Genomic DNA, 13,865 nt, shown 5'->3' on the forward strand with positions numbered 1-13,865 from the left:
AATTCCCAATGTTTCGCTTGTGACATCATCAACCACTGTCAGATGAGTTCACACGCTGCCGGTTAATCCCACCATCTCCACACAACCCTCTCCGAGTTTGTCAGTCGTAGTCTTTGTTAATCCCATATTGCGCGGGAAGTGATTTGTTATGTCAAAACTGACATCGGCAAAAGCAACACTGTGCTAGTAAATTCGCCGTTTGACGGGATAGCGCATCTCAGCGCGTCCCAGCCTGCCCCTGCTGCGCTGCTGTATACACACAAACACTCCCTTGATCTACTTCTGACAGTATGTTTTAACGGAACCTTGGTTCAGAAGAACGCCGCCGCGCACAAATACAGTTCTGTCATTTTTTCCGCTCGCAAAGTCCAAACAGTGGAGGAGAATAACGACAACAAAATTCCCAAAAAAAAGGTTAGACCCTGCAGCTTTAACAGCAATAGAACAAACAAATTGTGTTTTTTTTTGTTTTTTTTATTTATAAATATACAGCAGAGCAGACAGGTGACAGGCAAGACTACAATATTATTTATGACATGTCAGCCTTGTTTCCAGCAAAAACATTTCATGTGTAAGTAAATCATAGTTTGTGGTGAGAAACTGTGCAATGGGTTGGGCAAAGTATTTTGAAACAAGGACACCAAAAAAAGAGCATCTTTGGGTTGTAAATACATTTGGTATAGTTGGACTGAAGCAAATGGAGACGTAGGCATATATGAATTTTGCACCCAGTAACGCACTATGCGAATGCGTTTCTCCACCCGCACTGTGCCGTTTGATTGATTGTTTTACTACCTTTTGCTTTGCTCTGTCAATAGAAATGTTGATGTGTTGATGTGTTTATGTGCGTGTGTTATGTGTTTGCCAGCGGGGGTTTGGTTGTGTAACTGAGGTATTGTTAAGCTGCTACTACGGTTTGTGTGGTTGTTTTTCCATGGAAGGTGAAGGGGGGTGGATGTCCCCAGCATTAGGGTTAGGGTTAGGGTTTGTGAAAGATATTCATTACTGGAATCTGCACCATCTGAGCAGCTTATAGCCTTAAATGTATGTACAGAAGTGGAGAGGCTTTCTTAGGTTCTTCATAATCTAATTCCTGGTCTTTCACTACACGTATTATATTTAGTACCATAAGAAACCCAAAAAAAAAAACGTTTTTATTGGTTTGAGTCAGATTTTGGATGTGGAGTAGTGCCACGCATAAATAAGACATGGTAACCTGAGCTAAGAAGCCTGAGGGGGGTGCTCACGTGCTCCGCACAATGCCTCTCAGCAGCCACACTGAGCCAAGTCAAGCCTATTCGACTTCATCATACAAACCTGTGTTCACAGGAACATGGTTTACAGAATACATTTGTACACAACAAATGGGGCGGGCAATGTAGGGTAGAAGCACAACTCCAATTGGTCTCAAAAATTAATAGGTTGAGCAAGCTCATTCAAATATCACCTCGCACAGCTGCATAAACACGGACGAGCAGCCTTTTGTGAACTGCAAACTCAGCCGACCTGCTACCTGGAGGCATTGTGGGTCGTCATCCGTCTAGCGAAAGCTGCGTTGAACTCTTTTTGGACCAACCTCACGGAGCGTATCGTGGGCAGAGAAGGTCAAGATGAGGAACCTTCCCGTGCTCCTGTTGGTAAGCGAGGAATTCTGAATTGTCTCCACTCTTACGAGAAGCAGAACGTCAGGTAGCTTTGTACGTAAATGACAGAGTACAGTTTTTTTTTTTTATGGCAAACTGAAAATAATAGCACAAAATATTTGTAATTACAGCGCATCACTATTATTATTATTACCAGTAAAGTGCAGGCAAATGCAAAAACAGTCATCAAGCAAAACCAGTTTCATGTCTATTATGCTTCCTTATATAAGTTCAGCAGATCAACAAAAAATATGACTTTAATTGTTAACACACAAAGGAATTCATTCAATGAATTAAAACCAAAATTAGGCAGTGGTCTTTACCTAACTTGCTGACTGTAGTGGAAATAAATGTAATTTAGGTGTAACGATTCAAAATAATGTGTCAACCATTTTCTGTTTTTAGTAAAAAAATATTTCTATGCGGGGTTGATTTGTAAAATACTCTATAAGCCGCTCCTACCTGATGTTATCAATTCATCAGAGGGGGTGTGTGCCTGTTAATCACCCAGTGCATGCTGGCACATAGATCTAATCTTACTAACAAAGCAAAAGTAAATGTGGGTCAGTCAGAGAGGTAAACAGCAAGTCCAAGGCAGGAAATGACTGTATGAGTGAATCTCTTTAAATATGATATGAAGGAAAAACCTGTAATCTGTGTTGAAATGATGCTGCATTACGACATTGTTGTTCCTGTTGTTGTAGGTTCTTGTGGGTTGCATGTCAGAGTCTCACAGTGGGAACCGCAACGCTCGAGCCAAGCGGGTAATTGTTTTATGTTTGAAATTGCACTCTCCTGCCGTAAAGTTTTGCTTGGAGGGGCAATTATAGCAGCTACGATTCATACTGATTTTCTAAATAGGAACTTTTGCTGCGTTCCAAAAGAAGATGGGTCTTGTCCACCATTGAACTAACAGAGGAAGACCGTGGTCCATACCCTAAAATAATTTCACGGGTAAATACAGAAGCTAATTGTGTATACACTGCTGTTCAAAAGTTTGCGGTCACTTAGAAATGTCCATATTTTTGAAGGAGAAGCACTTTTTTTCAATTAATATAACGTTAAATTCATCAGAAATACACTATACATTGTTAATGTGGTAAACGACTATTCTAGCTGCAAACCCTTGAAAACCGTTGTGCAATTATGTTAGCACAGCTGAAAAGAGTTTTGCTTATTATTTTGAATAAAAATTATTATTTCTAATCTTGTCAATGACTATATTTGCTATTCATTTTGCAACTTTTGAACAGCAGTGTATAAAACAGAACATTTGTGACAGATAAGCATTCATGGCCAGATCCCACATTCAAACAATGACGGCTTAGTTGTGTGTGTTTTGACTATAGATGTACAATGACAAGAAGGACAAATCTACTAAAAACCAAAAGTATGTAATAAGTGGAATGGGTGTGAATAAAGAGCCACGTGGAGTCTTCTCTATCGATGAAAATACTGGACATGTCTATGCCCATGGACCTGTTGACAGAGAGCAGTACGCCCTCTTCCCAGTAAGATTCCCTATTGGACTTCCAGTTCCTTTAATAACAAGTATACTAATATTTTTTTTTTAATGAACAGAAATCATCTTATATTATGTGCATCTTTATCCACAGATCAAGTTTGATATCGTGGACAAAGTGACTGGTTTAACAGCAGACGATGAACTATCTTTTGATGTAGAAATAATGGACATCAACGACAATCCGCCAACATTTGCCAATTCCCGAATCAAAGAGAAAGTAAAGGAAAACTCAGAAGAGGGTGAGTATAAAGTAATACAATTGACCCATTACAAACATGGACATTTTAAGTGCAAGAGGGACATTAATTTGGTCAAATACCAGCCCTGGTTCAGAAGTTAGCATTTGGAAGATCCATTCATCATTTGCCGACCCCAGCTGGCACATTGCCGTCATATATAAAATGTAAATCCTCTGAGGCTGGAAGTTTGTGTAGAACTCTGTGCTGCACTGTGCAGCCAAGAATAGAACACTTTGCTGACTTCCAGAGTCCTAAATATAAGTATTAAAATTACTAAAAAGTTGATTTTGCATATGTCCCCTTTAAATTAACAAAGATGGTTTGAGTACTTGTATGAAGCCTGTGTGGACAGGAATATATTAAAATTGGAGGAGGAAAAAAATACCCACCTTTTGTTTGGACTAGACCTAAAAATGTGTGGTGTTGCAATTAGCAAAGCCTTAGTGGTGAAAATTATTCTCTGAAAACACGCTGCAGTGGTTGCAAGCACAGCATTGGAATGTCCCTGCTGGTTAAGAGAACTACAGGGGAAACTTTGGAAAGGGCAGGTCTTTTTTAAGAAGGTGGTTTACCATGAGATGAGATAGCTGATACAGAAGACTGATGCTTCATGTTGGTTTTTAACCTCAAATATATTCTCAGATAGCATCTTTTTGGACTCTCCTTTCAGATCAAAAGGGTGGTCATTATTTTTGAAATTTTGCAATATGATTTCTACTGCTATTTTGTGACACATTTCTGATGTATTATTTTTTTTTTTTTATTTCTTCAAAGGGTATTTGTCAGTGCAGCTACAGGCTACCGACAGAGATCAGAGAGGCACACCCAACTCTAACGTCACCATGAGTGTGATTTCACAGAAACCACAACAGCCTGTGATTGGTTTGAAACAGATTGATGACAGGCTGGCCCAGCTCACACTTACAGGATGCTTCAACTATGATGTGAGGCTTGGTGACCGAGCAGCTCATACATGCATTCGCAATCTTTTTTTTTTTTTTTTTTAAATATGATATCAGAAAATTCACACCCGTCTGTGTATGTTCCAGAAAGTAACGAGTTACGTAGTGATTGTTCAGGCAAAAGATCACGGAACCCCATCCCTTTCCTCCACTGCTGTTGTAACTCTCGATATTGTTGACTCAAACACCCATCCACCAGTGTTCAAGGAGGCTAAGGTAATGGTTGTCATCACGATCACCATGAATAAAGTTTCTCTTTTGGAGGTTGTATCATGTTAAAGTTGAAACTGTTTTTCCCTGTCCAGTATCAAGGTGAGGTGTTCGAATCGACCATTAAAAGAGATATCTTGAGAGTTGCAGTAGAGGACAAAGATACTCCAAATACTCCGGGCTGGCGTGCCAAATATTTCTTCATTAAAGGGAATGAGGATGGAGCCTTTCAAATTGAAACTGACCCTGAAACAAATGAGGGCATTCTCAGTGTCATTAAGGTAACTCAGCTATTCATTCTACTAGACACGTTGTTCCATTCATACGTTACCAAGCCGAAAGTCCAATATCTTTTTAAAATGCAGGGTTAGGGTAACTTCATTTAGTTTTCATTTAGTAGTTTCTTCAGTTGGGCAGGTCTAATTACTTCGTGTGTCAAGAATATAAGGCCGACTACCTAAATATACTGTAATGCACATCTAGGCTGTACATTTTGTACTCTAATGGGTTTTTAAAGCGGAACTAGACCAGAAGTTCCAATTAGCACTGTTTTTTAGTGTGTATCTGCGTCATTACCTTGTTTATGAAGCCCTGAAATTTCGAAAACAAACAAACAGCTCAGCCATTGCTGAGAACGTTGTGTTTTATTGTAATCTCGGGCTCAGCGAGATCTCTGAAAATCCCGTTATAGTTACGTAAACAGTGGTTCTACGGAACAGCCGATCATCCTGCTGCGGGCACTAATCCGGGCACATCCGGTTGCCTACATTGTACCGCAGAAGAAGAATAACGTCCGTTGTGGAGGTGTTTCACGAGCAACAGTGTCTTCTGACTCCGGGTCAAAGTCATAAAAGGGACTGCGGCGGGGAGTGGTGAAGAAGCTATTTTTAAACACTGTTAAAACAATGTTTTGATAACGAGTAGCAGTGCATCCACTGTTCCAGAAGGGGGAGCTGCGCTTCTGAGAGCAGGTGTGCCGAATGTCACTTCCGGGGTACTGGCCAATCACAACACAGTCTGTTTTCTCAGGCGAGATTTATGTCTGAAATAGCGCGGCTGACAAGTGCTTCAAAAAGGACTGATTTCTATCGGCTCGATTCCAGCAACTAGGAGGTTTTTGACCATAAAAACAAGTTAATGAATATAAGTAGACCTCCATAACTAACATAAATGTGCAACAGGACCACTCTATGTGACCTTTAAGTTTCAAGTTTGATGTTTCCCCTCCAAATATGAACGGATATCGATAAAAGTGACCGCAATAATCGAAGCTAAACGCTGTTAAACAAAAAAATTAAAGTGTGATACTTTTTTTGGGTTTTGCAGTGCATGTCCCAACTACAACTTTGTTGTTTCTTGCAGAAAAAGGATTTTGAGAAAACATCTTTTGCCAAACTGCAAATCGGAGTCGAGAATGAGGAACCCTTATTTATTTGTAAAGACAATTCCATTGGCGCCGTCAAAGCTCCTCCTCCAGCTATAGTCGACGTCAACGTCAAAGTGATTGATTTCAACGACCCACCCGAGTTCAAGGAAAAAACAACCGATGTGTACCAGAGGGAGGAGGAGGAGCCGGGAAAGCTACTATTCACACCAGAGGTTCACGATGTTGATTCTGACGTCAAGAACATCAGGTTGGTGTCCAAACAGTGTATGCCAACTGAACCTGTTTCTGCTTTGTGAATAGATTCCCAACTAATCTAGCTTGTCACTTCTGTCAACATTTAGCCGTGCAATGAGTGGAAGATTTTACAGTTGGAAAACTAAAATTGTAACTGTTCGGAAGTTCGGAATACTTGTTACATGTTACTACTAACATGTCTTTGATAATGATAGACTGAAATCCAGATAACAATTTAAGTGATTGCCATCTTGCGTTAGAAGGCTATTAGATGATTAGAAAACCCTTGTGCAATGATGTTAGCACAGCTCAAAACTGTTTTTGCTGGTTCTTTGACGAAAGCAAAGTTTGAAGGGAAAAATTATTATTTTGAATACAATTTGAATGTAGAACACTGCAAAAAGATTTAACAGTTTTCACCTAATATGTCCTCTTCCTCTTCAGATATGTGCTGATACATGAACCAGCCAAATGGTTGGAAATTGATAGGCAAACAGGACAAGTCAAAACAATTAAGAAAATGGACAGAGAGTCACCTTTCGTTGAGGACAGCATTTACAACATCACCATTGGTGCCGTAGATGACGGTAGGAACGAGCTCTTCTGTATGATGCACGTCAAAAACAGGCTATAATAATAATATGGTCCATTAATAAACTACACTCTGACAGTTGAAACACATTTTGCTTTGGTTGCCAAGGTGAGCCCCCAGCCACAGGTACATGCACTTTGCTGGTCCACCTGACGGATATCAACGACAATACGCCTCAGCTGGTCAACAAGCGCGTCGTTATGTGTGGCAACAAGGTAAACAAAGTCATGGTAGCTGCCAGAGACTCGGATGACCGTCCTTACAGTGGGCCCTTCATCTTCTCTTTGAGGGATAATGATGGAACTGTGAAGCGGCGATGGAAACTAGACCCTCCCGTAGGTTAGTACAGACATTTTCACTTATGTCACTAAAATCAATCCTGTCCAGAAATCCACTGTACACCTCTCTTTACACTCTTTAACCAGGGGAGGAAGGGGGCCTCGTTAGCTTGAAGACACTTCCTTATGGCAACTACACAGTGCCCCTGACGATTCAGGACCAACAGAGTGTGGGTGGAAACAGCACTTTGGAAGTGACGGTGTGCGACTGTGGAGGAGCAAGCGTTTGCCGTGGGAAAGTGCCGCTCTCAACCAGCGGCGGGGCAGCTTGTATTGGAGTGATTTTCGCAGGATTGTTGTTATTTTTGTGTGAGTATATGGCAATCAGTGGATGGGCTTACAGAACCATACACAAACCACGTTTATAGAAAGGTTTGGATGTAATGCAACGTAACAATTACTAGGGGTGGGAAAAATAATAGATTCTTCGGTGCATCGTGATTCTCTCTAGAACGATTCCGAATCGATACGGATAAGTTAATAATCGGAATTTAAAAATATTAAATTACTTCGCCTGCTGCAACATTCTTTCCGCCTCGCTGCAGAGCCAGGGTTTCCCCCAGTGTATTATAAGCCTAGCGGGCCGCCAAGCTTTGCGTTGCTTATTTATTTATTTAAAATATATATTTTTTTATACACCTCGGCTTTTTCTGTACCGGGGAACAAGAGCGCACGTTCCCCCATGTAATCCGCGCAGCACACGCTTGTCCAGGTGCCGATTGAAACCCAAGTCACACTATAAAGTGCGTCATTATTACGGTTACATCGATCTTGTCAATAAAGATGTTATATTTAGGGATGCACCGATAATTCGGCGGTCGAAACACAGCTACAACACGGTGGAACAGCACCTGTTAAACGCTGGAAAGTCTCTGCGCAAAAGTGAAACTTGGCTGCGTGAGGCACAGATTATGAACAGCTCATCTGACGCATCTGTTATTCCCGTAATTGCAGCGTTAAAGCGTCTTCACGGAGTGAAAACGATGAAAAGTGCTCTGCTCTTCAGAGTCTGTCACCACGTTTCACTCAGATACCTGCACTTCATCACGACTGTACTCCATCCTCGTCATAAAGATCATTATTTTTATGTGGGGATAAAACACGTAGAGAAAGGATCCAGTCTGCTTAGATATGAAATGAGCGCTTGGAGACGCAGAGGAGCGACGAACGGCGCAGGAGAGGGAGAAGAGAACAGCGCAGGGGCGGTGCGCAGAAAGAAAAGGTCCGTTTGTCTGCACCAGATGAGGGGGCACTACCACTTTATGTTGCTTTATCTTACTTTTAAATGAGTAGCAAAGTATTAAAGTAAAAAATAGTTGCATCGAGATGCATTGATAAACAGTTTAGAATCGAATCGTTGACCTCTGAATCGTAATCGAATCAAATCGTGAGGTGCCAAGAGATTCCCACCCCTAACAATTACTACAATGAATACAAACCAGCGCCTCCATTTAAAGACTACGCCTACAAAAGACAACTTGATGTTTGCTTTATCTCTGGCAGATCAAATATTTGTTTTCATTTTATTTATGTTGTCTGAAGGTTAATTACCACGGTGGTAGTCAAGGGAAAAGCATGGGCGGCTACTCGTTTCTCAAGAAAGTTTACCACTGCCTGTAGGTGGAAAAACATGTACACTCTTGCTTGATAATGATGTCACGTTGATGTGTTCCTGCAGTACTGCTCCTCATCGTTATGTGTCAGTGTGGGGAAAAAGCCTTCAATCACGGCCCCATAAAGCTGGACGAGGGGAACCAGACGCTGATCAAGTACAACCAAGAAGGAGGAGGTTCTGAATGCATGGTGAATTGTGTTTTATTGTATGTAACTTAGAGGGATAGAAGGTCCACTGTGTATAGATGAGTGATATCTTGTGGTGAGACAGCAGTTTGTAGAGAACTAGCGCTGCTTTCACATAATAGAAGTTATATCATCTTTGTTTGATGTCGTAAGTTTACACTAAACCCCAAACGGTAACCCAAAATGTGAAATGCATGCACTGGCTAGTTTGTCCATTTGGGCTACTGTAGACACATGGATTAACAAGATGGAGGGTCTTATCTTAAATGTCTTAAATGCAATATTATATTATGACTCTTATATGTGTTTTTGACAGTCGTCTGCCCTGTTACTTATTCTGTCCTCTTCCTTTCTGCCAGACAAAGCCCGTTCTGCCCTCGACGCCTACAAATGCAGTAGCTGTGACGGAAGGCCTAAAAAAGGCCACCAGGCAGGTACTCCTCACCCTCCATATATATCACTCTCCTTTTGTGGTGGTTGACATTTTCACAGACACACCCCAAGATGTTTGTGCAGGTGTTATTTTAGCATGGATCACAAGGCATGTTAAAAAAGGCAGGTCAAAAAAAGGTAGGCAACTGTTTGTGTTTTTTGAAAATAGGACTCTTAAACCTGCTGTAAATTAACAACACTATAAGCTAGTGGCTTCATACAGCAGGAAATCGGCAGGTACATGATTTATGATGAAAAATAGTGGTGGAGACATATTCATGACTTAAATTACAGGGTTTGCATTGCATGTGTAGTATGGCTTCGCACGACACAAAGAAGACATCTCAGATTGCCTTCAGCATTTCCACAGCTGGAGTTGGCAGAAGCTTCTCTTGTACTTATGCAATGTGTAACATTTGTTGATGTCGCTATTCTGCCACTGTTTAATCTTAGTGAACAGAAACAATGTAAAGCTAATTGTCTTTCATCTTAAAACAGACTCAATATTATCAGATCTGACTTCATGGATACAGCGTTTATCTTGTCAAACATGCCGAAAAAACTGACTTTACTAGCGCAATGTTACGGTTGCGTCTGTCTGTCTTGGCATAAAAGGAATCATTCCAATGTGGGAATGTCTCTGGGAGACGCACGATCTAAACAATGCTCTGCTGAGGAACAGAATGAGAGAGTGGTGTGGAGTTGAGGCTTAATCAGGGTTTGAATTTAGCGAAGATTTATTTATATTCAGAACTATAATACTACACTCTGCTTCATTAATGTGCTCTGCTCAAACAGGTCAGTGAAACGGATGCAGGGGCGATCGTGAAGAAAGATGTCCTCCACAGCTTAACACAAGTGAGTAATAGTTATTTTAAGTTTTCACTTTCTAAGACATCTAAGACAAGGAAGTACGGGGATTTTTAAAGGAATGTTTCACAGTGTGGTATGACTTGCCCACAGCTGAATAACACTTTGAGCAACAGCTCAATGGGAGCGTATCAAAGGGACTCGGACTTCAGAGGCGCCGGCAGACGTAACAGGGTGAGTATACGACTATGAGTATACTTAATTAATTAATATATATATGTATACATATATGCATATATACATATAGGTATTTATATATACATATATACAGTATATATACACACATATATAAACATATATATACATACATATATAACCATATATATATATATATATATATATATATATATATATATACATACATACACATATAACCATATATATATATATATATATATATATACATACACATATATATAACCATATATATACACATACATATATAACCATATATATGTATATATATATATATACACACACATGTATATACATGCATATTAGGGCTGGGCGATATGGACCAAAAGTCATATCTCGATATATGTTGGTTGAAAAACGATATACGATATATATCTCGATTTTTTTTCCGCAAAGTGAGAGCTGTGAAATGAAACGTTCAGTCAAAGTCAAAGCCAAATATGAGTAGTTTTATTGAAAACTACTCATATATAAACATATATATATATATACATACATATATACACACACACATATATATATATATACACACACATAAATATATATACACACACACATATATATATATATACACACACATAAATATATATACATACACACATATATATATATATACACATATATATATATACATACATATATATATACATACATATATATATACATACATATATGTATATATATATACATATATGTATATATATATACACACATATGTTGTGGCTGCTTAATTACATCAAACAAGGTTCCAGGACTGACTAAAACGTATGTTTTTGTTCTTAATTTTAGTATTATTCCTGGAGTACAAACAAGTCCAACTCGATGCAGGTAAGTAGTCCTAGTTAGGTTTATGTTTGGCCCATTAATAAAATAAGGCATAATCACTATTTGACTCTGGCTGTGATTAACCATTCCTCATTTCTCCACATATTTTATAGCAAGGCCGCCCAACACAGTATCAACGCTCTTTCAGCCTGCAGTCGCAGCAGCACATTATAGATCACATTGACAAGGTAAGACCTCCCATACCATAAGTTAACACCAGAGTACTGACGATCAAATTCAATACACTGTAGTAGGTGCTGTGCTCATACTCCCCCCCCCCCCCCATGTCTACCTTTAGCAATGAAAGAACATGCAAAACCTAAACGAAATCTATTTCAACTCACAGAAACTGCACATGATGGATGGAGGCCACGTCAACTACCCTTCGTACCGACCCTATGAGTATGCCTACGAGGGAGAGGGCAGCAAGTCTAATTCACTGGATAAGCTGTCACTCGGCAACCTGGGAGACGACTTGCAGTTTCTGAACGACTTGGAGCCCAAGTTCAAGACTTTGGGCAACATCTGTCACCGGGCAATTCAAGAAAAAGAACGCGCGGCTTTGAAGAACACAACTGGAGTATGATTTGCATATCGTACAGTGGGCACTTTCTAGTCTCTGACTGCGACCGCGACCTAACCTGGACAATGACATACACCATGTTGTGTTGTCCGTCAAGAGAAACAGTCTAAATATAGAAACTGCAGAAAATCCCCTTCACTGCCTACAATCCTTTTCAGGAATGGTGCCATTATTATGAATTGTTGCCTTTCGTATCTTAATTTGCAGCTTCTGGCGCTCACTTGTGCAAGGAAGTTATGAGTGATAATCATTAGTGGCATATAGATATTTAATGAATGTGTGATGAATTTTAGCAGCAGTGTATAATAATGTGATGGTGAATGAATGGGTGGGGAAACCGTACCATTATTGCTGTAGTTATTTCATGACCCTAACTAATAACCCTATAATAACCCTAATTAACTGCACTATTGAATGTATAGAGAATTAAGAGGATGTTCAGTGCTTTATCTCACTGTGGGACAGACATTTTAAAAGCAAGACTTAAGTTTGTAAATTGATCATTCTTCTGCACCAAATTCCAAGAAAATTCACATATAAGATTATGAAAAAAAAAAAAACACTAAACCACTTACTGGCGTGAAGTGGAATAAAATGCATGCAATAAAACATAGACGATTACTAAATCAGTGAATCGTTGGAGTCCTAAAAATGTAACAATAATTGTGCAACATGCAGGGCGTCTTTCACTAATTAGGCCACAATAGACTCTGAGAGCCAAATGTGAGCTTGCCTTTGGCAGTTTACATTTCCAGAGAAGCAACTGACTCCAAAACCAAAACAGTTCCAAATAATTATAGTTGTAAATGATATGCGATCACAGTCATAATTAAGGAAACAAAACATGAAGCTAGTTGGAACGACATAACACTACAGCTATATTCAAATATCTTCAACATGAGTGTGACCGCTTAAAATAGCTCAGTTACCAAAAGTGATTGGCAGGAAACGGTGGATGTAACCGAGTATTTCTAGAAAACAAAGGGTATTCGAGAGCTAGTTTACTTGCTTGAACATTCAACAAACGTTGCCTCGTCGCACTCTGATGATTTTGAATGTCGACCGTGACTGGGTGTGTTCTTAAACTAGGTTAGGTTTTGAATGGTTACCTGCAGATTGTTTCCAGCTCTCGTCAGGTTTTGTCAGGACAGTGTTATTTTTGATGAGGTGTGACTCTTTTTGAGAATCTGATTCGAATCTGATTCAAAATTGATTCAAAATTGATTCAGCGCGCCAAATTGAGGGTCTACAGTACACTTTCTCGTCATGAAATATATTGAGTATTTGCAAGATTAGGTAGCTTTTATATTTTTTGGGAGGGGGGGGGGGAAAGGCAATGTAAACGCAAGCAAATCCAAGAAAGCATTTTACATTTAAGCAAAATTTGCACATACCTGGCAAAAAGTGGACCTTTCCGTTTCTGCTATGGTGTAAGTGATTTGAAATGAAACAGGGTATGGATGTGGTTATTCATTTTTGCCCATTCAGAATTGACTGGAAGTTTGTTTCAGTGGTGCAGTGTGCGCTGGTCAGCTGCTGGTGTCCGCTATTGTGTTCCGCTTCCTTTAACTCAGGGTGATTGCATTTGTTGTATTTCTATTTTTTTTTTTTTTATAAAATCTGCACAGCTTATAGCATCATTGTTATGCTATATGTGAGGGTCATGCCAAGCAACTTCTTCCCTGGTACAGGGAATCCAAAGTGCACTTAAAAGCTTGCTTGCAGCTTCGCAGAGTGTCCCCGTCCCACGATAGTGATGGGAAACGGAGTGCTATTTTCATCTAATCAATTTAGAATCTTTAAACATAAACATTTCATTTTCGTAGTGTTTCAAAAAGTCATGTAAAATAACATGGTCGGGGGCCGCGGTTGCATAGCCACTGTTAGCAGCGAGACGCCATGTTTCTACCGGAGCCTGTAAGGACAAATGCGAGAGTACAAATCAAGCGTCTCTTTACTTATAGCGGAAGACCCGCCTCCACTCTCTCCGCTTCGTCTGCTACGGCCGCGGTAGCTCGCCCTCTCCCTCG

General features: G+C 39.9%; 1 protein-coding gene across 1 annotated transcript; it reads left to right on the forward strand.

Moving 5' to 3' along the window:
- Window positions 1–1,610: 1,610 nt before the first annotated feature.
- cdh26.1 (cadherin 26, tandem duplicate 1) lies at window positions 1,611–11,838 on the forward strand (the record flags this gene model as incomplete). The annotated part of the gene is made up of 19 exons (XM_083895016.1): window positions 1,611–1,637; window positions 2,348–2,407; window positions 2,505–2,597; window positions 2,993–3,154; window positions 3,260–3,407; window positions 4,182–4,351; window positions 4,457–4,585; window positions 4,675–4,860; window positions 5,942–6,213; window positions 6,645–6,787; window positions 6,901–7,131; window positions 7,218–7,439; window positions 8,809–8,933; window positions 9,290–9,364; window positions 10,161–10,220; window positions 10,326–10,406; window positions 11,217–11,255; window positions 11,366–11,440; window positions 11,599–11,838. The coding sequence occupies 19 exons, from the start codon at window positions 1,611–1,613 to the stop codon at window positions 11,836–11,838; spliced, it is 2,538 nt and encodes an 845-aa protein (XP_083751142.1).
- Window positions 11,839–13,865: the final 2,027 nt, after the last annotated feature.

This window comes from Microchirus variegatus (genome assembly GCF_963457635.1).
Source record: "Microchirus variegatus genome assembly, chromosome: 9".
Classification (NCBI taxonomy): Eukaryota; Metazoa; Chordata; class Actinopteri; order Pleuronectiformes; family Soleidae; genus Microchirus; species Microchirus variegatus.